At 34.8% G+C, this 23,648-nt stretch overlaps 1 protein-coding gene across 4 annotated transcripts in view; it reads left to right on the forward strand.

The window, feature by feature from the left end:
• MYO6 (myosin VI) overlaps nt 1-23,648 on the forward strand; it is a 145,768-nt gene that overhangs the window by 112,354 nt on the left and 9,766 nt on the right. For all 4 annotated transcript variants that reach the window (XM_049652883.1, XM_049652884.1, XM_049652885.1 and 1 more), the window contains exons 21-30: nt 2,626-2,756; nt 2,852-2,929; nt 4,961-5,090; nt 6,923-7,013; nt 8,147-8,297; nt 10,599-10,807; nt 11,471-11,549; nt 12,664-12,824; nt 21,871-21,974; nt 22,897-23,028. In XM_049652883.1, the coding sequence (XP_049508840.1) occupies nt 2,626-2,756; nt 2,852-2,929; nt 4,961-5,090; nt 6,923-7,013; nt 8,147-8,297; nt 10,599-10,807; nt 11,471-11,549; nt 12,664-12,824; nt 21,871-21,974; nt 22,897-23,028 (1,266 nt within the window). The remainder of the gene's footprint in view (nt 1-2,625; nt 2,757-2,851; nt 2,930-4,960; nt 5,091-6,922; nt 7,014-8,146; nt 8,298-10,598; nt 10,808-11,470; nt 11,550-12,663; nt 12,825-21,870; nt 21,975-22,896; nt 23,029-23,648) is intronic.

The following is a 23,648-nucleotide window of genomic DNA, read 5'->3' on the forward strand; positions in this document are numbered from 1 at the left end:
TGGCAAGTCAAGCATGTTTACATTTAGCTATATAGACTTTTAAATTGGTAGAGTGTGGGGTTATAGATGCTTTAGCTAGGATTTATCTTTCAGTTAAGCAGTGTATTTCAATATGCTAAGATGTGTTGTCAGTTTAGTAGATGACACCAATTCGTAGTAGTTTGACTTTTTTTTAAAGTAATAATAATAGTAAAATAATATAGAACTGGTTCTAATCATGTGGCTAGGTAATGAGGAAAATGAAAAAACACCCCAATAACCAGTAGAAATAAAAATACTTATGAAGCTTTGTAAAATAAAGACATTTAAGATTTGAATTCTGGATTACCTTTCTGTTTTCATTATTTTTTTCTGATTTAAGAAGAATTAATTGATTTAGGACTTCTTTTACTAAAGTTACTATCTTCTGATCAGCCAACACCAGGGCAAAGTAGGGGAAGGTAAGAGAAGGCAGGTGTTCTTCCTCTGTAACCTTGGGGCTGTGCTGCCTATCTCTGGCAGCAAAGAGGATTCTGAATATAACCAGCCAGACTGCACCAATAAGCCCTTCACCAGTCACACTTCTAGAAGGAAGAGTACTTGGTTTGGTGACTTTTTTTTTTTTTTTTTTTAAGTGTTGAAAGGTCTTTAGAGTAAATTAGCTTCAAGTGCTGAGAAAGCAGCCCAAGGCTTGGTAATTTGTTAAGCTTCATGAAATTCTTTTTAAAAAAAATTTTTTTTTAACGTGTATTTATTTTTGAGAGAAAGAGACAGAGCATGAGTGGGAGAGGGACAGAGAGAGAGGGAGATACAGAACTGGAAGCAGGCTCCAGGCTCCGAGCTTTCAGCACAGAGCCTGACGTGGGGCTTGAGCCCCTGAGCGGTGAGATCATGACCTGAGCTGAAGTCAGGTGCCCAACCTACTTAGCCTCCCAGGCGCCCCGAAGCTTCATGAAATTCTTAATGAACTTTTGTAAGTTCATATGTTGTCTTCAGCTACAGAGCAAGCTAGGGGACTCAGAGGTGGCACATGTGTACGTTCCCAAGGGTACTTGTTTATTTGATACACATGGGCAAGAATTGTAACAATACTAGCCAAATCTTTTATTTCTTGAGCAGAGCCTAGAACTAACTAGATTTAGTTTTAGAGATTTCTTTCCTTAGGAATGATTGCCTTTATGTGCTTCGTTAATTAGTATTAAAAATTATAATAGTTATATAGTTGACTCTAAGAAAAAATCAAATAGTACACAATAATAATAACTAAAAAGTCTTCTCAGGTGTGATGACTTAGTTTTGTGTCTTGGGTATATTTTTTGTATTGGTTAAATAAAGCTTTGCCCATTCTTTTAAATTAATACACCATATTCTGCCATATGGTTGTAATATCATTTAATTCATTGATATTTAAATTATTTCTGTATTTTTTTCTATTTCAGCGATCCAGTGGACATGTGTGCAGTCTCAATGTGTATTTTTGTCCACATGTGTGACAAGTTGTAGGATAGATTCATAGAAGTAGAAGTAGAAAGTACTGAGTCAAGAGGATAAATATTTCCAAATTGCCATCCAAAATTGTTGCACTGGTTTACTTTCCCACCAGTAGTATATGTGTGTGTTTTCTTACACTTTGAGTACTATTGGTCAACTTTGAGTACTATTGGTGTTTTATATCTTTGCCAGTCTGATAGGTTAAAATTCAGTCTGACTCTCTAGAAAAGATATCTTTCCTGTGAGATTATTTTTAAAATAACAATCCACTTATTTAAAAATAATATATTTTGTAGTTTCATTTTGCCAATTTAAATTTTTGACCACCAGGAATTTATTTTGGTATAAGGAGTGAGGAGGGATCCGGCGTCCAGTGTTAACATTTGTTTTCTAAATGGCTAGCCATTTGTCTTAACGCTTTGTTGAATAATCTTATTATCTCCATTGATATGAAAGTCTCAGGGAGTGAAATACAGGCCTTTTTGTAAATAAAAGTCCTGGCATTATCTACAATTGTTGAACCTTTCCCTGACTATGTATGCTTTTCCTGACGTGAAAATTTCATACTGACTCAAGGCTCAAATTAGACGTACTAGAGTTATACTGAAAATAGATACTCCTTCTATAGACTCTTTACCCCAATAGACTAGCTTCTTTGAGAGGTGAGTGAACAGGGATCTTTATAGTGAAATACTGAGCTCCCCTTTCTTTCTCTTTTGCCTTGTATAAGCTTGAGTGAGAACTTGGGGCTACTTCTTAGAGACTGTATTAGGAATCTTTTTAAAAAATTAACCTCAGGACTTAGAAAGTGAATTAATGCAGGCCTTTACCTCCTATACTGTTGATTGTGACATAGGTTTTTAGCAGAAAAAAGATACAAACTAGATTTGAGCTTTCTAGAGACTAGTAGTTTGTGCCCTAGAAAATGATTAGTCCTGCTGGTTTTAGATGAAATTTGCTACAATAGTTTTAGGTGGTGGGTAAGTTGGTACATATTGAGTATGGACATGATAGTCCCTATGTAATATTTCTTTGCTGATGATTCGTATAAATTGCCCCTTTCTAAACATTAATTTATAAAATTGATCATTCACAAGTTATTTTTGGACTTCGGTGCAGAGATTGGCAGTAATTTGTGTTTGTTTATGAATCTAGGTATGGTGTCTGTTTTGGACTTAATGCAGGGTGGTTTCCCATCACGAGCTTCCTTTCATGAACTCTACAACATGTATAAAAAGTATATGCCAGATAAACTTGCAAGATTAGATCCAAGACTGTTTTGCAAGGTACGAATACTGCCTAAATTGAAATTTCTTAGCTATGAACTGTCTTTCTTGCTAACTACTATTTGGCATTTAACTTTTGAACTTTTATTTTTCAGGCTCTTTTTAAAGCTTTGGGCTTGAATGAAATTGACTACAAGTTTGGGTTAACAAAAGTATTTTTTCGGCCTGGCAAGGTAAGTATATTTGTATTTTAAAGTTTAACATGATGAATATGGATAGTTGGAGTCAAGGCATGTTTTGAAGTGTTTAGTAATTTTTATTATTCATGAATCATATGAGTATCAGTAATAGTATGCATATGTGTGTGTGTGTGTGTGTACACAGTTTCTCTACTTGTTAGAAGTTTACAATGTGTACTACTCTGTATAAGTTTTACAGTTTTTATTTCACATTTGGAAGTTCTGGAGTCAGAGCATTGTTTAATTGGATTTTTTTCCTTAAATAAGGATTAACCAGAAAATGTTTATGTTTTTAAAAAGTTGAAACATTTTCTAAAACATATTAATTCAGTCTTCAATAATTAAAAATTTCACAGTACTTTTGAGTCTTCATTGTAAGAACAAGTTCTATTAGAGTATAAATAGATGTTTAAGGTACAGGAAATTGGACTGAGGTTTGTACCAACTTCTTTCAAATCTTTGAATGAATGTGTAAATACTTTTGTAGGTGACATAATTTTAGGCTAACCCATAGTTTTTGTATTTATAGATTGTTGTACTAGGTTATAAGACTGAGTTATAGAATATTTCATAACGTGTGTACAAAACAAATACCTAAATGTTATTCACAATCTGTTCATAACATGTTCACCATTCCTGACTTCATTAATATTGAGTGAATAATTGCATCCTCATAATTTTAAACACAACTCTTATTATATAATAGCCAACCATATTTGTTTGACTTCGCAGTATCATTAATAAATATCTCTAGGGGCGCCTGGGTGGCGCAGTCGGTTGAGCGTCTGACCTCGGCTCAGGTCACGATCTCGCAGTCCGTGAGTTCGAGCCCCGCGTCGGGCTCTGGGCTGATGGCTCAGAGCCTGGAGCCTGCTTCCAATTCTGTGTCTCCCTCTCTCTCTGCCCCTCCCCCGTTCATGCTCTGTCTCTCTCTGTCTCAAAAATAAATAAAAACGTTAAAAAAAAAAATTAAAAAAAAAATATCTCTAGTGCCGTGAAGACTAGATTAATGATAGTAATAAATCTGATTTCACATTTTTGAGCATGAGATAAAAACCTATGTAATGCATTACCAATGTATGCATTTCCATTTTGAATATTTTTACTGCAGAGAACCCATACCATTTCTTATAAAAGAAAAAAATTAAAAATGTATATTCATGGTTGGCTTAGCTATATAATCATACATATTTATCATAAACCTGACATTTCTCTTATTTCAGGGCTATAGTAATAATTTTAGAATTAGTAGCCTGAGAAAACACTTGGTCTTATTTTGCCCCCAGAAAAATTAATTAGAAAGATATGTTGAAAGCACAAGGCAAGTTTTCAAAGATCTTTAATCTTGTTATGTTACCTTTAACTTAATTTTGATTATAAGAAGCCATTTATTGATAGGTGTGTGACATCCTCAATATATTATAGTGAGATATTTAATAAAGGATAGAAATCATTTTATAATTTGGTGGTAAATTATGGAAATAATGGATTTTATTTTTTAGTAACTTCATGGCCGTTTTATTTGTGTTGTCTGTCTCTTAGTAGCAATTTTTATATCTGACCAAAATAGGGATGGAAGTTGGGAGAGTGAGAACAGTATAGTGGTACCTGACATTATATAGCTGATCTTCACTTGTCAGAAGCTGTATACAGATATCAGAGTATGTGGATGAGCCAGTTCAGAAACAGCCCTTAATTTCACTCTTTTCTAAGTAAAACCTTTTTGCCAATTGTCTGTAATTGTCATTTAAGATTTTTTCTACTTTTATTGTTAAATTTGCTAACTAGCAATGAGTAAGCCCTGATTACCCCTCTGGAAAAGGATGCTGATGGGAGAGGAAGGCAGCAAAATACAACTGGATATGTTTGAATTTGCTCTGTACTCTCTTGAGACTTGGGTCTGTTATTGGATTGTGATAATTTCTAGAAAGTTAGATTCTAGCTTTGACTTTAGTATTTTGTATCTCTCTGTGTGTTCAAACACATTTTCTTTTGATACTGCTGCTAAATTATTTTATTTCCTAGTTTGCAGAATTTGATCAGATTATGAAGTCTGACCCTGACCATTTAGCAGAACTCGTTAAAAGAGTCAATCACTGGCTTGTCTGCAGTCGCTGGAAGAAAGTTCAGTGGTGCTCCCTCTCAGTCATCAAATGTAGGTGTTTTCTATCATACCAAGATCTGTAATTACTTTGGAAATGAGTCGGTTTGTGGAATGTTATAAAGTCTGGTGAGTGACGGGCCACAGGGACCACGTTACTTATTCAGGCTGTACGTAACACTTGGCATGTACTATACATGGTAAATTATTATTTGTGGACTTCTAAAAAAATATTTTTTATGTGTGATATTTATCTTCTTTATCCAAATGTGTTATGGGAAAATTAATTTCACCGTGTCCTAAACAAAACAGAAACAGAACTCAGTCTTGATTCCTCCCGCTCTCCCTACATGACCCCCCCCCCCAGTCTCTCAGACTTAAGCCAGAACTTTTCTCTTTCCACCTGCATGGCTTCACCGGTACACACACCAGAAATTTCAAGATTGTAATGGTGTCTCTCCCTTTTTGTCCCTGAAATCTTTCCAGTGAACACATCCTATTGATTCTTCCTCCAAGTGCTGTGCATTCTTTCCTCTTTATTGCCAGGGACTTAGTGGAGCCCCACTTCCCCACTCACATGTTAGCTTCGGTAGCTCCCAAACCGAGTTTCCTTGGCTTCCCAGGAGTTCTCTTCCTAGAGGTCCTCTCTAAACTAAAGCCTTTTATTAAGGCTTTCCTTTAATACAGGGCAAAGTCTTAGAATGTCTTTTATTAAGGCTTTCCTTTGATGTAGGGCAAAATCTTAGAATGTCTTTCAAGACCCTGTGAAACGGGGTTTCAGCTTCCCTTTCCAAACCTCTTCTCCTGCCACTGCTCATTCAGACCCTGTTCTCTCTGACACACTGGACTGAGCTGCTACTTCGTGTGTGTCTCTAGGTCATAGTAACTATTTGTGTCTAAAACAAGGGTTAGGGGCAGAATGTTTTTGGGTTACCTGAGGGTTTATGGCAAATATTTAATTGTATAGAATTATTGTCAGTAACTTGATTAAATTTACAGCTGCGCCTCCCTTCTCCCTACTCACCAGTGCTAGGCACCCAAAAAGGATTCAGTAAGGTGTACTTTATTAAAAGAAAAATAAAATTCCTTTGACTTAATGGAAAGGAAATCTGCAAACAAGGATTATTATTGAGGTTTTTTTGTTAGACAATTGTGCGTATAGATAAAAAGAAAACTACAATAAAAAAGATGACAAAAGCTCTTTTTCCCATAGTTTCCAAGTAAAATATAGACACATTTGTCACTGTGGTTTAATGCTTTCAGCTTTATAGTTGCATTATGATGGAAAATACATTGTATGTAAATTATCTATGCTATACCAGTTGTTTGTGGACTGTTCTGCAGTGGTGAAGTTGGTAACCAGACAGGATCTTTGAAGGATGTTAATAGGGAAGCTCTGAAAAAAAGGTTCAAAGGTCAGATTAGTGTAGGATGTTCTGGGTAACTGAAGTTAAACAGGTTTCTTTACTGTAGGGCTCTCAGAGGCTTTACTTTGTATGTTCACAGTGCATCTTCTGAAGGAGGTATAGCATATAGCTTTTTGTAAATTTATTTGACAAGTGAATCCTTCTTTCAAGACATACCTGTTAACATTTAATAGACCAGTATTGCCTAGGACAGTTTGGGAAGCAATAGTGTGACATAATAAGGAAATAGTATGTTTAAGGTGTAAACCTAGCCACATACATGATGTACTTTTTGTTTTAACAAGTGTAAGGAATTACAGAAATATTAAACTTCCCGATTTTGATGTCTGGTCTAATGTGTTTGTTAAGATTTCATGTTTCCTGAAAATTGCTGTGTGGAAATGAGTGGTTTTTAAGAATATTATATGCCTGATTTAAACTGAATAATTTTCTGTCATTGTATTTTCCTCTCATATGTAGTGAAAAACAAAATAAAATATCGAGCTGAAGCCTGCATTAAAATGCAAAAAACTATTAGAATGTGGCTTTGCAAAAGGAGACACAAACCTCGGTAAGATGAATAGTGCCTTGTTAGATGAGCACTTGGTGTTATATGTGAGTGATGAATTCCACACCTGAAACCAATTTTACCATGTACGTTAACTAACTACAATTTAAATAAAAATTTGAAATAAAAAATACAGGGGCCCCTGGGTGGCTCAGTCTGTTAAATGTCCGACTTCAGCTCAGGTCATGATCTTGCGGTTTGTGAGTTTGAGCCTCGCATCGGGCTCTGTTGCTGACAGATCAGAGCCTGGAGCCTGCTTCAGATTCTATGTCTCCCTCTCTCTCTGCCCCTCTTCCACTCACACTCTCTCTCTCTCTCATTCAAAAATAAAAATAAACATTAAAAAAAATAGTACCTAAAGAACCTTATTAAACCTATTTACCCTAATATAAAATGGCTATAAGGTCAATGAAGAGCAGTTTGGATACTTACAGAGTTTTCTCCTTACTAATGTTCTTTGTAAAAAGATGTATTAGTCTGTTATTTTATATTATGTATTTGAAATTAATTAATTATTTCATTATTTAATTACTTGCCTTACTCTACAAAAGGATTTGAAGTAGCTTACAAAAATGAAAATACTGTAAAAGGTTGAAATAAATGGCTAAAAGAAGCTCTTTTATTCTAATTATTTTAGTGACTTGAGTTTCTTGATAAATGACAAATTGGCGTTGTTTTTATTATTTTTTTATTTTTTTGGCATTGTTTTAAAAAAATGTCACCATAATTCTCAAGATTATTATAGGAATTATATTGTCTCACTGTTTAGTCTTTTTATTTAGTCTTTTTATTTGAGTCTTATTTAGACTTTTTAAACTTAGAGGCCTGTATAACTGTTAATCCTTAAATCTCATCAAAGTGATTAGATAACTCTTCTAACTTCTATAATTTGAATTCTGAAATTTTTCATGTAATAAAGAAGGCTAAAATACAGGCATCAGTGTCATTCACACCCATATTTATTTCTTTTTTACTTTCAACAAGAGATCTAAAAAAGAGAATCCTAGATAATATGAAAACAGAAGTGAAATACCCTATTTATAGCAAGATGTTTATTTGGCATTTTATTAAGATGAAAAATCTATGCATGGCATTGAGTGGTGAAATTAAACCCTGATGAAGTATTATGTTTACAGCATCGATGGACTGGTTAAGGTCGGCACACTGAAAAAACGACTCGATAAATTTAATGAAGTAGTAAATGCATTGAAAGATGGAAAACCAGAGGTGAATAAACAGGTCAAGGACCTTGAAATTTCTATTGATGCTTTAATGGCCAAAATTAAGGTATGGAATTTTGATCCAAATGACTGACTTTTTAAACAATTTAATATACTTTGTGGTTCATATTGAATTGTATAGAAAGGTGTCCTTTTTTTTAAAGATACAAAACGTTACACATGTTGAGTCTCAGTGATGGCAAATGATGACCATTGTATTGTTCTATGTTTGAAAATTTTTATAGCGAAAAAATAAGACAGTTTTTATGCAATTTCATCTTTTGTTAGGAAAGCCCCCTCCCAAATAGTAATTAAAATACTGTACTCTGTTAGTAAGCTTTTGAGTAATCATCACTGAGAGAGGATTCATGCAGATTATTTTAATTTGTTTCATGTTTTTTACCTTCAGAAACTAATTTTCAAATTATAAAAGTAATGTAATATTATGGAAAATGTGGAGAAAACCACCAAAAAACCCTTAACCCCAGACAGTAACACATTCAGCTGTTACACTGTTGCATAGTCAGTCACCTTCCAGGCGTTTTTTAGAGGCACATATGCTTGTAAAGTTCTCACAATTTGATTTTGTGTCCTTATTGTTATGTTATATGCTTTGTCCCTGTCATTACATTATATAGGCTGTATCATGAACTACTTAAGTGTTTTAAACTTAGCAATTAATTTCCCCCCAAGTTTTTTTACAGAAAAAAATGGGGCCTCTTTTTTTGTATTGATTTTCATTTATTTAAGTACCAGAGGGATTGAAAATGTTTTCTATATGCTTGCTTGTTAATTATAGTACATCTGTTTCTTCAAGCCTATTCTGTTATATTTTAGGGTCTTAATGTTTTTCTTATCCATAAGTCAGTGTATTGATGTGGGCTATAATATCTTAAAGCAAGCACATATTTTCTGCAGATATTTTAAGTAGACAGTGGCAAATCTTGGAGGGAGAATGGACAAAGGAGCTCAAGAGAAGAATGAAAATGCTTTGGATAAACTTAACTGATTTTACAAATCTGTCAGTAGCCATTTCTCTGTATGTGGTTTTATCTCAACATCAACCCAGCTGCAATTTTTGGAGGCTCACTTAGGAAAATCATCCAACAATTTTGGGTGTATTTAATAATTTCTTAAATATTCTCTTGGTATGATTCCTTTTACTTATTAAAGAATAGTAAACAAATCAAAACCACACTGAGATACTACCTCATGCCGGTCAGAGCGGCTAAAATGCACAACTCAGGAGTCTATAGATGCTGGAGAGGATGTGGAGAAATGGGAACCCTCTTGCACTGTTGGTGGGAATGCAAACTGGTGCAGCCGCTCTGGAAAACAGTGTGGAGGTTCCTCAAAAAATTAAAAATAGATCTACCCTATGACCCAGAAATAGCACTGCTAGGAATTTACCCAAGGGATACAGGAGTGCTGATGCATAGGGGCACTTGTACCCCAATGTTTATAGCAACACTTTCAACAATAGCCAAATTTCAACAAGAGCCTAAATGTCCATCAACTGATGAACGGATAAAGAAGATGTGGTTTATATATACAATGGAATACTACTTGGTAATGAGAAAGAATGAAATCTGGCCATTTGCAGCAACGTGGATGGAACTGGAGGGTATTATACTAAGTGAAATAAGTCAGGCAGAGAAAGACATACCATATGTTTTCACTTATATGTGGATCCTGAGAAACTTAACAGAAGACCATGGGGGAGGGGAAGGGGAAAAAGAAAGTTACAGAGAGGGAGGGAGGCAAAGCATAAGAGACTCTTCAATACTCAGAACAAACTGAGGGCTGATGGGGGGTGGGAGGGAGGGGAAAGTGGGTGATGCGCATTGAGGAGGGCACCTGTTGGGATGAGCACTGGTTGTTGTATGGAAACCAATTTGACAATAAATTATACTTAATAGAAAAAAAATAAAATAAAAGACATCCATATCTATTGAAAAAGAATAGTAAACAAAAGCAAAATTAAATCATTCCTTAAAACATAATTTTCAACTATAGTAATGTTACTTTGCATTACACCCTTAGATATTTTATTATTTGATTAATAGGAAATAGACTCAAGTATTTGTCTGCAGAGATAACTTAAAATATTTTTGAACATTAGTGTACCAGTAGTATAACAAAGATAACGGCCTTACTGCTTACCAACTTTTCCAGTGTTTGCTGTATTTGTGTGTATATATATATATTTTTTTTCTTGTGGTAAAAGCATGTAACATTAACCAATCCATTTTTAACATAACCATCATAACCATTTTTAAATGTGTAATTCAGTAGCATTCAGTATATTCACATTGTGCAATAGAAGAGCTAATTTTTTTAAGTACATGTTTATTATTTTGTTCTTAAGTCCACTATGATGACAAGGGAACAAATACAGAGAGAATATGATGCACTAGTTAAAAGCTCAGAGGAACTCCTCAGCGCATTACAGAAAAAAAAACAGCAGGAAGAGGAAGCAGAACGGCTGAGGCGTATTCAAGAAGAAATGGAAAAAGAAAGAAAAAGACGTGAGGAAGATGAACAACGTCAAAGAAAGGAAGAGGAGGAAAGGCGGATGTAAGGAATTTATATTACTGTTTTGAATTGGAAGCTAACAGAATAGTAAATTTTTGGTGTTAATATTGGTTAATGAATATTCTTACTTTAAAACATTATGTTCTTATTTTAAAACACTAATTTTAGAATAAGTTTTAAAATAGAAAACACAAGTTCATTTTATAATAATAACATAAAATAATTTTAATTATAATCTGAGTTTTGGTTAGACTCTTACACCTGAGGATTTCTTAACTTCTTTTTAGAGCTAGGATTGTTGTTATTTTATAAACAATAAAAAGGCACTTCTACTTTTCTGCAGTTTTAAAACTGATAACTTTTTGGAAGGTTGCCACCATAGGGCAGACAGAAGAAGTGTTAAGAGGTGTTTAGTTGGAGAAGCAGGAGAGGGAGCCGTGTGATCAGGACGTTGTAACTAGGGTTTATAACAAAGTTAATCTACAGATTTAAAGGTTATAGAATATAATTGTATTTTTTTGTTTATTTCAGAAAAATTACTGTCAGTACAATTAGATTTTATTATTTTCAAAGCTAATAATGCATAAGGCCAAGAGGTTAATTTGAGTTCCTATTTTGTAACCTTTGTTTATTAATAGTTAAATTGCCTTCTGATGGATTTCTTATATTCAATAAATTTTTGAGGAGTTTTCTATTTTTTCATAGGAAACTTGAGATGGAAGCAAAGAGAAAACAAGAAGAAGAAGAGAGAAAGAAAAGGGAAGATGATGAAAAACGTATTCAGGTATGTACTTATTAGATAATCAGACTGAATTTCTATCAAAAGAGAATCTACAAAATTATAAAACAAAAGAAGTTGAAAACAAAACCTTGATTTGCTAGATAAGCTGTCATTGGTTTACCCCAGAGACAAAAGGCATTTTCTGAAGTGGTTATGGGAAGGAACTTTGGAACTAGGGAAGTGAGTTCAAATCCAGACTCTGTCGTTGATAGATACGGTGACGTTGAACAAATCACCATGAGTGACTATGGGCTATAGTTTTTTCTTTGTGGAATAGGGATAAATGATAGTTGTGAGCATTAAATGAGTTGATACATGTTAAAGAATTTTTTTTTTTTAAGTTTATTTATTTTGAGAGAGAGAGAGGGGAGAGAGGGAAAATCCCAAGCAGTCTCTGCATTCCCAGCACAGAGCCTGATGTAGGCCTTGAATTCACAAACCATGAGATAATGACCTGAGCCAAAATCAACCGATGGAGCCACCCAGGTGCCCCTGTTAAAGCACCTAGAACCTAAGTGCGCAGTTCAGTAAATACTAGTTTGTTGTTACTGTTATTACACTTTATATACAATGAATATTCAATACAATGAATACAATACATACAATACAATACAATGAATATCCAATACAATGAATATTCACTTACAACATAATTATAATTTTAAAACTTTGTAGATACTAGTATCAGTAGATTAGGATTAAGATATTCTCTCCACCCCCATTTTTTAAAAGGCCCATGTCTGAGAATGGTTGATCATATATTTGAGTTTCTGTTTGTCTTGGCTTTCATAATTCATCCTGAGCACAACCAGCACTTTAAATTCTTGACATCTGTCCAGGTCTTGGCGTTAATGTGATACCCAGGATTCTCATGTGATATTTGGGGTACTCATGGTGATAGAATGGCGAAACTGTGGTTCGTCTACCTTCTTTTGGATTTGGGAAAGAGAGGAAGCATTAATTGTAACATAGAAGAGAATGGAGCCTCGAGAGACTTCTGGTTAAACAATATGTATCCTGTAGTAAGGAATTGTGTGGAGCAGTTTTAAGTAGTAATGGAAATGGTCAAGTAAACATGTGGAGAGAACTTGGTGAGATAGCTTTCTGCCTTTGGCAGGCTGAAGTGGAGGAGCAGCTGGCCCGACAGCGAGAAGAGGAATCCCAGCAGCAGGCGGTTCTGGAGCAGGAGCGCCGCGACCGGGAGCTGGCCCTGAGGATCGCCCAGAGCGAAGCTGAGCTCATCAGCGACGAGGCCCAGGCTGACCTGGCGCTCCGGAGGTACTGGGCTGTGGGGTGGGGTGTAGCACCCTGCTTTCTTTCCGTCTCTGCTGCTTATTTCAGCATGAAGGGACCAGGGCAGTCGTATTCTTTAGGTCCTGATCTGTTTTAAGTAAAATCATTTTAAAATTATTTGTATCTACTTTTATACCCAAGCAAATGAGACAGATGATTGCATCAAATTGTTAAACTATTGAAAAATAAAACTGATACTTCAGTTCATGAAACATCTCAACTTTTACTCTGAAATTGTCAAGGAATATTGTGTAAAAAGTAAACATCTAATTTCTAGGTACCTGCCATTAAATACTGGCACAGAAATCAGTGAATATATTATAATCCAGTTTAATGTATTTGAGGTTGGGATTTATTATTTTTCTAATACAAATTTTTATTTAATATACACCCTAACATTTACAATGAGGAAAAATTTTACACACACATCATGTTTCTCAATAGATTTCCCTTTCCAAGAAGGAATATTTATAATATTGAAATGTATTGGCTCCCCAGTTTTCCAAATTATCTCTAAGTACTGAATTTTATTGGAGTGTGGAGAAGTATGGATGTTATTAAAAGTTGCAGGAAGGTCTTTTTTCATTAAAAAAAAATTTAGAATGTAGAAACATTCAGTAATTTGATTATTTACTTATAAAATCAGAGCATAGCTAGTTTGTGGGGTTCCCCTGTATGTAGATATATATGTTATATAATATTGAGAGGCACATAGATTTATGTAACCGTGCTTTTCAGAATGTCAGAGTAGTTGATGAAAAAATAGTAATTAAAATGCAGCCAACCACTAGATGTCGCTATGTCCTTGTGAAAGGAAAAACTTGGTAGGAATGGAGAGGCAGTGATTAGATTTTATTTAGCTAAAACAAAGGGATGGAAAAGAGTATGTTGTCACCTTCGTGCTTTTTCTACTAAGTGATCGTTTTGGGAGAGCTCTGGAGTCTGAACTGTATTTGAAAGTATATTATATTTAAATAAACTGAATGGGCGTGTCACACAAAGTATTATAATAATTATTAAGCTCTTGGATTTGAGTCCAGTATTTGAGCTCTTTACTAACATTTCACCATAATTAAAATATTTTCCTGGGCTGTGGCTCTTATAACTGCAGACTCAGCTCCGCTGCTCTTCTCTTCCTTGCACCTGTGTTATGTTGGAATGGCTGGGAGCCTTTGAGTGTAACTGAGTAGTAGCTGTGGCAAGCTCCTATGAACCAAGCTCCTATAGCTGCCCTCTCTGTTTGTGAGGAGGTACTGCAGTTGACCGAGCTGGCTTCATTACAGCTGAAGTTCGTTTCTAATACTCATTATCGCAGTCAGTATTGGTATTCATGGCCAAGCTTTATGTTTAAGCCTTAAAAACATTAAACTATATCCAGTTCCATTCCATATAATATGTATAAGATACTGGCTCATAAGTGGACTCCTTCTCATCTGCAGAAAGGTGCACTTCTTAGGGTGCCTGGGTGGCTCTGTTGGTTAGGCTTCTGACTCTTGATTTTGGCTCAGGTCATGATTTCACTGTGAGTTTGAGCTCCACGTCGGCTTGGGATTCCCAAGCTTCTGGTTGGGATTCTCCCTCTCCTTCTCTTTCTGCCACTCCCCTGCTCGTGCACACATGCGCGCTCTCTCTCTCTCTCTCTCTCTCTCTCTCTCTCTCTCAAAAATAATTTAAAAACTCAAAAAAACTTATTTTTAAAAGGTGCACTTCTTCCAAGGGTGAGTGGTCTCAGAGAAAGAGTGGATCATTCAGGACATTTAACATAAATGATAAGTTACCTGTGGTTTATGTTAAGCAGAATTAGCTATGTAATGGGACCACTACTAAGTAATTGGGACATATTCAAGCAGTTATGACTTGAATGGCAAAAGAGTTAGTTTTAGTTTTCCTGTGAGACAGTTTCTGGGTTGGTGTCCCCTCCTCTGGAATGCCCCTTTAAGCTCTTTTCCAGGAAAGCTTTTCCTGACCCTCATATCCTCATGAGCTCCTTCCCTTCAGAACCTCCTGGTTATTTTATACTCTGTACTACAAGCATTAGCACTTCATTATGGATGATGTCCTATACATATTTTCCATGTTTGATAATTTCATTGTACTCCATGGGCTACAAGTAAATGTTTTTGAATGTTTATTTCACCTTTGTTAGCACTGAATTATTTCTGACAAATTTACGAGTAAGAATTCTTCAAGTAATCCTGTTCTTCATATATAGTATGAATATGTCATTCTTGGGTTTTGTGGTGCATTAAAAATATATGCAAATGGATTCTGTTGCATTAAACAATTTCAAGTTACTTTTCCAGGTTGGATTCCCATCCAGTAACTTCTAAGTAAGAATTGTTTTCTACATAATATGTTGTAAAATATGATCTTAATCAATAATCACACATATGATCCTTGATGCAAAGTGATGATTTCACATTACCTAAAATTATGAAATAATATTCACATTCTGTAAAAAAACAAGCACACTTCACACTCCATGAATTTTCTAATCTAGATGTAATATATTTGCTCTTTAATTTTCATTGAATGCTTTTAATATGCTTTTCTCATAATTTTTAATAAAATTTTAAACATTAAAATTTTGAGTGATCTCAGATTAAATAAAGGTAACAGTTTTTTGTTTTTTTTTTTTAATCAGTAAAGTCATTGAAACAAATTTGGCACAATCTAGATTTTCACAATTTGGAATTGGTTTTGACATTAACTAAAATACATTATTTTTCACAGAAACAGTGGAGCAAGACCCAAAATGACACCGTATGTCATTTCTCTTTTCAAAATTTGATTTAGTCATACAACCTTTTTTTTTTTTTTTTTTTTTTTTTAAAAAATTTGTGGTTACTTTTTAGGAGAAATAGTTTCCTCATCGGAGTAAATTCTTGTTATTTTTTGCTTATATTTTATATATACTATATATATTTTAATATGAACGTGCTTGCTCACAACTGGGACAATCAAATACTCCAGATGTTTTTATTCATACGTAGCATCACCATAAATGCGACAGCTACAAATGCAAATTGATAAAGGAATGTTCTGTTGGTGCCATGAAATTTTGAACAGGACTTTGTAAAGTTCTGAACAGAGTTGAGTTGTCTCCTTTCCATACAGTAGTTGCATTTCTGGAAAAATTCTGTGAATATTAAAACCATGGGGAAAAAAAACCCCTGTATGTTTGTGTATATGTGAGTTTCACCTCTGTCTGGTGGACATGCCAATGTCACATGGGACACTGGGCAGTTGTTCCTTGTGCAGGACATTTGGCACCCCTGGCCCTTCACCTCCTCAGATGTCAGCAGTATACTTTCACCACAGCATTGATACCACAGGGCACCAAAAATTTTGAAAACATCTCTGGGTGCTATTTCCCTCCATTAGGACAACAGCTTTATAGTTACTGTTTGAGCTGGAATTAAATAAACCCTGCAACCAGTGTGTAAGGTGACTGTTTGCATATAGTTTGGGAAAATTAGAAGGAAAAAAGCACCTGGGTGCAGGAACCATTGCTGCCTAGTCTCTTTGGTGCAGCTCCTAGAGCAGTAATACAGGGTCAGGTGAGATACTGAATCAGTAGAGACTGCCATCCAGGGTAGTGTTGGGGCATATGGAGAAATCTGTATATCATCAACAGGCCACATGGTAATGAGCTTAGAAAGGCCATGAATTCCCTTAAAAAACCTGCTGTGGGAAAAGAAATGGAGGAAAGTTTAGGAGAAAGAGATGGTAGAAACAGAGATGCTCTTGGATACTAAGATAGAAACCTTGAGGTAGGGTGATAATAGAATTAAAAATATTTATTAAAATCATGCTGAGTTTGAAAGTTAGAAAATTCTGACTAGCCTAAATGGAGATTGATAAGTGAATTGCTCAATATATAATTTAATACATATTTCTGTTTATTACTTTGTATTTATTATCCTTGATCATCAGTTTTGAAAGATTACTTTTTCTCTGACTGTGCTTGCTTGGATAGTCCTCCTGTCAGCCCCTAATGTTCATTACAAAGAAAGAATTACAAAGGTCCTTTACTCCTTTAAATCAGGGTCAGAGCTCCTGATAGGCATCCAGGAAACTGCGCCCTGATGCAAACATAACCATTTTCTTTTCTTACGATTTTTGTTGATTTGTAAGATTTTGAGGCTGCCAGAGTCTGATGAATGGAATTAGCCGTGAGAAAATGATTAATTATGAAGGAAGAAAGAAAAAAAAATAGGAAAATAAAATAATGAAATTAATGAATTGTTGATGAACACAATGAAACATCTATCCCATTTCACAGAATTAAACAAATATTGAGAAAAGTTATACTTCCCTGAGGAATAAAAGAAAAATAAGTTTTGCCTTCAGGAAATGTTTATCCTTGGAAAGTCAGAATACTTCTGGTGTTTAATTTAACAAGCACTTGGTGCATTTGAATTCTTTTATTTTTTTAAAGCATGCTTTGGTTTAGAATTTTAGAGTTTAGAATATATCAGAGTTTAAACTCTGACACCATAAAATAGATCAGCTTGGTTTACCACTGTTATGCCTTGTCTAATATTTACTAAGCAATCCCAGTGTAAAAACCCTTGTGTAGAATCTATATCCTGCCAAGTTTCTTGTGTGCATTTAGAACATGCTAATTACATTCCATACATAAAGCCTGGCTCTCATGAGATTTTATCTGAAAGTTCCTACTGCAAAAATGGAGTTCAGACAACTTTAACTGTATTTAAACAAAAATTTTGCTGTATTTTATGGTTATATGCCATCTTGAAAAGTATGTTATAGACTTTTACAAAGTAAAATGATAGTGAATGGTTAAATCAATAATCCTGTTAAAACATACATTTTAAATTATACTTTTAGATCTTTTAGGTAATTTATATAGTTGTCTTTATAAAACTATGTTGTATTGTCATTTTTCTTATAGGGAACAGATGGTGAAAGAAATGTCAGAATATCTGAATAGGTTAGTGCAGTGGAATTCGGGGAAATGAGTGTCACCTCAAAGTCACATTTTTAAATCATTCTTCATTATTTGGACCGGAACCTGTTACATGAATAGTCTGTTCTTCCTTGCAAATTTTCTGTACAAGAAATGTCACTTCACCCTGATGCCACCCTAACAGAAAAAGCTAAAAACCAGGCTCTTCTAAATGGGTGATCTTCTAAATGGGTGATACTCAGTGGGGAAACGGTTGGCATTTTGGATGGGACTGTTCCTTGTTGGTAGTACTGCCCAGTTTGTCACTGGCCCTCACCACCTCAGTCTCGGTAGAGGAACCTTTCCTCTCAAACGGAATGAAAGTTTTGAAACTCTCCATGGAGGTGGTGCTGCCCCACAGCCCCTGTCCCTTCCCTGGTGGGAACCTCTGTGCCTCCTTGAAGGGGAAGTAGAGGAAGAGTGTGAGAGCCTTTTCACCATAGCACATGGTTTAAAAACCACTGATGTAAAAATTGAGCCACCAGAGAATATGACTTCCCAGCAGGATCTGGTCCTTTATAAGAGGATATAAACAGGTAACGTTTTAACTGTCAGTTTTGAAGTTACAGAGTTAATTGAAAGTGTTAAAATTAATATATTTTTAAAAATCGGAAGTCAGTTTTGCTACTACTGTAGCATATCATTTTTATGATTGTCTTTGTAACAAACCTAAATAAGCAGTAAACTCCACCTTTACTTCACTATTTTAGTAATTCCAGAGATGGGAGAAAGCATTTAAATGCATTTCGTTCATGTACTTGGGATGCTGAATATGTTTTTTAGCAGATGTATTTTTGTTTGACATAATATGAATGAAAAGGTAGTAATATTAAACCATATTTTAAGCAATAATAATTTGAATTCAGTGTTATTTTTTTAAGTATCAAAATATGCCTTATGTATATTGACACCTCATGGGTATTCTGACAATCTATAAAACTACATTATGTAAATTCACTCTTTTTCAAAAGAAATTAACAAAAACCCATAATAATTTTCAGCTGCTCTCCTCGAAAAGACTCTTAGAAGACCTAGGAAGAAAAGAGAATTTTTTTTTTTGTTAGTTTACTGAATGGTGGCTTAGAGATATAGAAGAGTAAAAAGAATATTTGAATAATGTTAAAGCTTAATTTATTGCTGAGGGTAATAGAGAGACCTTGCTGACACGCAGCTGGCTCTTTTTGAGCAAAGCAATTAAGAAGAAAAAACTACATGGAAAATTGCCAGTCACACAGCTTATGAAAAGGATAGATTCTGCAATAAATCTAAAACAGGTTTGAACCGTAAAAATGCAAGACCTAACTGGCCACATATTCTTCTTTAGCCAGGCTTATATGTTACTAACAGTCATCATGTCTAACAGTTATTAAGTACATAGAGTGAAGTGTGCTATTTTTTATTCTCTACAATGAAAGCATAAAGAGGCCTTTTAAAGAGGCAAAAGTGCCTTATTTATTTCATTGTTAAGCTTAATATTAAAGGAATAATTTACTTTATTTCAGGAAGAAGTATACATATTTTCAAATATCATTTCTCATTAAGTGGTAGTGTCTTGACTGCCAAGATTGCAGTTATCTTTCAGAATGTAAAATAATGAGAAAATATGACCTCATTTTCAGGTATTATACCTTGATCATCCCTCTTTAAGAGGAGATATTTTCCTCTTATGTGGAAAGAGGAAATGATAAAGGTGAAATTTCTGTGTGATACCTGAGAAGCAATATTTTAGTTCTTTAAAATTTAGGTCTTTTCATATTTGTGCCATCTTTCTTTTTTTTTTTTATGTCTTGAAATGTGATGTGTTTAAATTCTTCCTTTGTTACATTGATCTTACTTATAGCTTATTCTAAGTGTCTGCTGTGTGACAGGTGTCATATTTTGCTGAAAAGTAATGTTTATTGTTAACAGAAAAGAAGTTTCCAAGTTTTCTGAATAGTTATTTCAAGTTATGTATATAGAAACAAGTTGTAAGCCCTGAGTAGCACTGCTATGAAAAAGTTGAATTTATCCCATTTTATTTTTTAATTTATTTTATCTTTATATATATATATTTTCTTTCTTTCCCTCTTCTTTCTTTCTTTCTTTCTTTCTTTCTTTCTTTCTCTCTCTCTCTCTCTCTTTCTTTCTCTTCTCTCTTTCTCTCTCTTCTTTCCTTCCTCCCTCCCTCTTACCAGTGTTCCTACTATATTTGTGCCCTTTGAAATCTCTGTTAGGCCTCATGAATTAAAAAAAATCTCTTCCTTTAATTATTATTATTTTTTAAATTTACACAGGTCTGTGTCAGCAGGTCCTAGCGTGAAGGGTTGGCCTAAGTGGGTGCTCATTAATGTTTGTAGAAGGAATAAAGCAAATAAAAGAAGGTAGAGTCAGGACTAAGACTAGGACTTCTAGAGTCAGAGCAAGCTGGGTTTCAATCCCAGGTGCTACCATTTACTAGCAGTGTGGGGACCTTGGGCATAGTCTTTATCTCACTGCTCTCAGTCTTGTCTACTGATTTTTCTTTTTCTTCATCATGGTAAGTGTACTCTTTAATCCCCATCCCTTATTTCATCCAACCCCCACCCCACCACTCGGTTAACCATCAGTTCTGTGTAGTTAAAAGTCTGTTTCTTGGTTTGCCTCTTTTTCCACTTTGCTCATTTGTATCTTCAGTTCCAAATATGAGTGAGATCATATGGTATTTGTCTTTCTCTGACTTATTTCACTTAGCATTATACTCTCTAGATCCAACCATATTGTTGCAAATGCCAAGATTTCATTCTTTTTTATGGCTGAATAATTTTCCAGAGTGTGTGTCTGTATGTGTGTGTGTGTGTGTGTGTGTGTGTGTGTGTACGTACGTACCATATCTTCTTTGTCCATTCATATATCGATGGATACTTGGGCTCCCTCCATAATTTACTAGTTGTCATATTACTTGCTGAATATGAGGGTGTGGTTTTATCTTCTTAGAGAACTTTTTTTTTTTCTTCAAAAAATTTTTTAATGTTTATTTATTTTTGAGACAGAGACAGAGCATGAACGGGGGAGGGGCAGAGAGAGGGGAAACACAGAATCGGAAGCAGGCTCCAGGCTCTCAGCCATCAGCCCAGAGCCCGACGCGGGGCTTGAACCCACGGACCGTGAGATCATGACCTGAGCCGAAGTCGGACACTTAACCGACTGAGCCACCCAGGCGCCCCTTAGAGAACTTTTCTAAGTGTTCTTTAACACAGGGGTTTCCCAACTCCAAGCAGCTCTTTTAGCCCATCTTTCACAACTAATGGCAGTGGGTTGCAGTTTGGCTACTCACCTATGGACCCTGCATCAACCACATGCCCAGGGAGGTTCTGAGCCAGTAGCTTTTGTTGGGACTTGGCCGCCTGTAGCTTCTGGTAGTCTGTGGGTGATTGTACTGTGTGCCTTTATGGCTCATAAACCATTAATGTACTTCTAATGATTTTTAGGAAATCAAGAGGATTTTCTTTCTGATTTTGAGGAATATATATAAATGTAGTTTTTAACATTAAGTGTCCACTTATCCATTAGTTGGAATATTTAAACTGAAGTCTGGGATAGGTCCATGGTACCAGAGTTTTAGAATCAGAAGTCCTGATTGAAAACATAATATGGCTATTAAATGGCATATTGGAAGATTTTAATTTACGTAGGAATCCTGTAGTATACCATTCTTTAAAAAAAAATTTTTTTTTACATTTATTTATTTTTTGAGAGACACAGAGAGACAGAGTACAAGTTGGGGAGGGGCAGAGAGAGAAGAAGGCACAGAATCCGAAGCAGGCTCCAGGCTCCGAGCTATCAGCACAGAGCCCGACACGGGGCTCGAACTCACAAACTGTGAGATCATGACCTGAGCCAAAGTTGGATGCTTAACCAACTGAGCCACCTAGGCGCCCCCGTAGTATACCATTCTTAATCTCACCTGTTAAAGATACAAAAATATATGGTTTTTTAGTAGTTATTTCCAGTTCTCAGACTTAGATTCACCTTCTTGCCCCTTTAGTCAACATGTCCTTTGTGCTTCTATTTTAAACATGTAAAAATATATAATAATTGCAGAGGTCCTGCTGTACAAGCCACCAAGGCAGCTGCTGGTACCAAGAAATACGATCTCAGTAAATGGAAATATGCAGAACTACGTGATACCATCAATACTTCTTGTGGTAAGTGTATGGAGAAGATGAAAAATTGGGAAGCTCCATGGCTAACAGGTAAAAAAGAAATACTTAGACTGGAGCAAATTTTTTTTCTTTTTTGGCATATAAATTAATATAAACCATTCTCTTTGTTATTCTCACCTTGAAATAGCGACCTAGTTTACTCACAAAAAAAGACTTTACGTTAAATTCATTTTGCCTGTCTCTTATATAGGTCTAAGAGGGAAAACAGAGAGAAATTATGATTTGGTCTGTATTAATGACTGACCCTTCTGATGCTATTCATAATACTTAAATACCTATATATCAGAGTCTTGACCTACATATGCAAAGTAAAAAATGGCAATGCAGTACTTTCTTTTTAAAGCTATTTTTCTTCCAACAAAGCAGTAAAATACTATATCCATATGATTCTACATAATTGTGTTCTTGTTTAAATCACAGTGTTTGAGTTTAGGATGCTAGGCCTATGAACTCAGGTGCCATAAGCGTACAGAGCTTGTTATGTTTTCTCCCTCCTCACTGACTTTGCATAATTACAAACATAAAAAATCTGTTGCATTTAAATACACCTTGCATTTGAGCACAGTGACTCTGACTTTGGACAAGTGACTTCACCTCTCTGATTCAGGTTCACTCATAAAAGACTTATTTATTTAGCCCAGCGTTCTTATGTAGAACAAATGGTATAGTAATAATGCATAAGAAAATGCTCTGTAAATGTAAAAGATAATATTACTGTAAAATGCTCATCTTTATCAATAATATACTTACTTTTGATTTTGTACTATTTAAAAACAAAAAATGTATTTTATTATATGTGTAAATATATATAAGTTTATGCCACAGAATAATTATGTTAGACAACTAAATTAGGATGCTAATTCCTTTTTTGGTGGGGGGGGTGCTTTTTCTATATAATCCATAGATATTGAGCTCCTGGCAGCTTGCAGAGAAGAATTTCACAGAAGACTAAAAGTGTATCATGCTTGGAAATCCAAGAATAAGAAGAGAAACACTGAAACAGAGCAACGTGCTCCAAAGTCTGTTACTGATTATGGTAAAAACAAATCTGTACTTTTAAATGCTCCAGAGTATCTATATATAAATATATGTAACTATACATAAGACATTTGGGTAATATATAATACAGATTTTCTTGTACCATGCAGCTGTGAATCACTGAGCCTAACACAACCACGGTGGCTTATCTTTCATAGCATTATTTCTATTAATATGTCTTTAAAGTCATATTTATTGAGAAGTATTTGAATTTAGTTGTTAAGTAAACTCTGGAGGTAAGAATATTCTTGTCTATACTGAAGTAGTTGTGCAGTATTGTTGTAAATATGTATTTTTTCACATATATGTATATACACATGCAGAACGATTACATGTGGAAATGTAAAGAGTTTCCATGTTTAATGTCTTTATTTAAAAAGTGTCATTCCCAATAGTTGACAGTATAGTTTCACAATGCATGACCCAAGTTGGCTTAGAAAATGAACTCTCAGTTATATTTTGCCTTCCTCACTATCTTCCAAGTAAATAAAAGAAAGCAATGTTTTATTAACGTCAATTAAGTGGTACAATTTTAGTATTTCCAAGTTGTTGCAAAGAATAGATTGAGTAAAGGAAGTAATTGTTAATTAGAGAGATGTAAGTGCTAGTGATTGCTTG

Source organism: Panthera uncia, assembly GCF_023721935.1.
Source record: "Panthera uncia isolate 11264 chromosome B2 unlocalized genomic scaffold, Puncia_PCG_1.0 HiC_scaffold_24, whole genome shotgun sequence".
In the NCBI taxonomy this organism is placed as follows: Eukaryota; Metazoa; Chordata; class Mammalia; order Carnivora; family Felidae; genus Panthera; species Panthera uncia.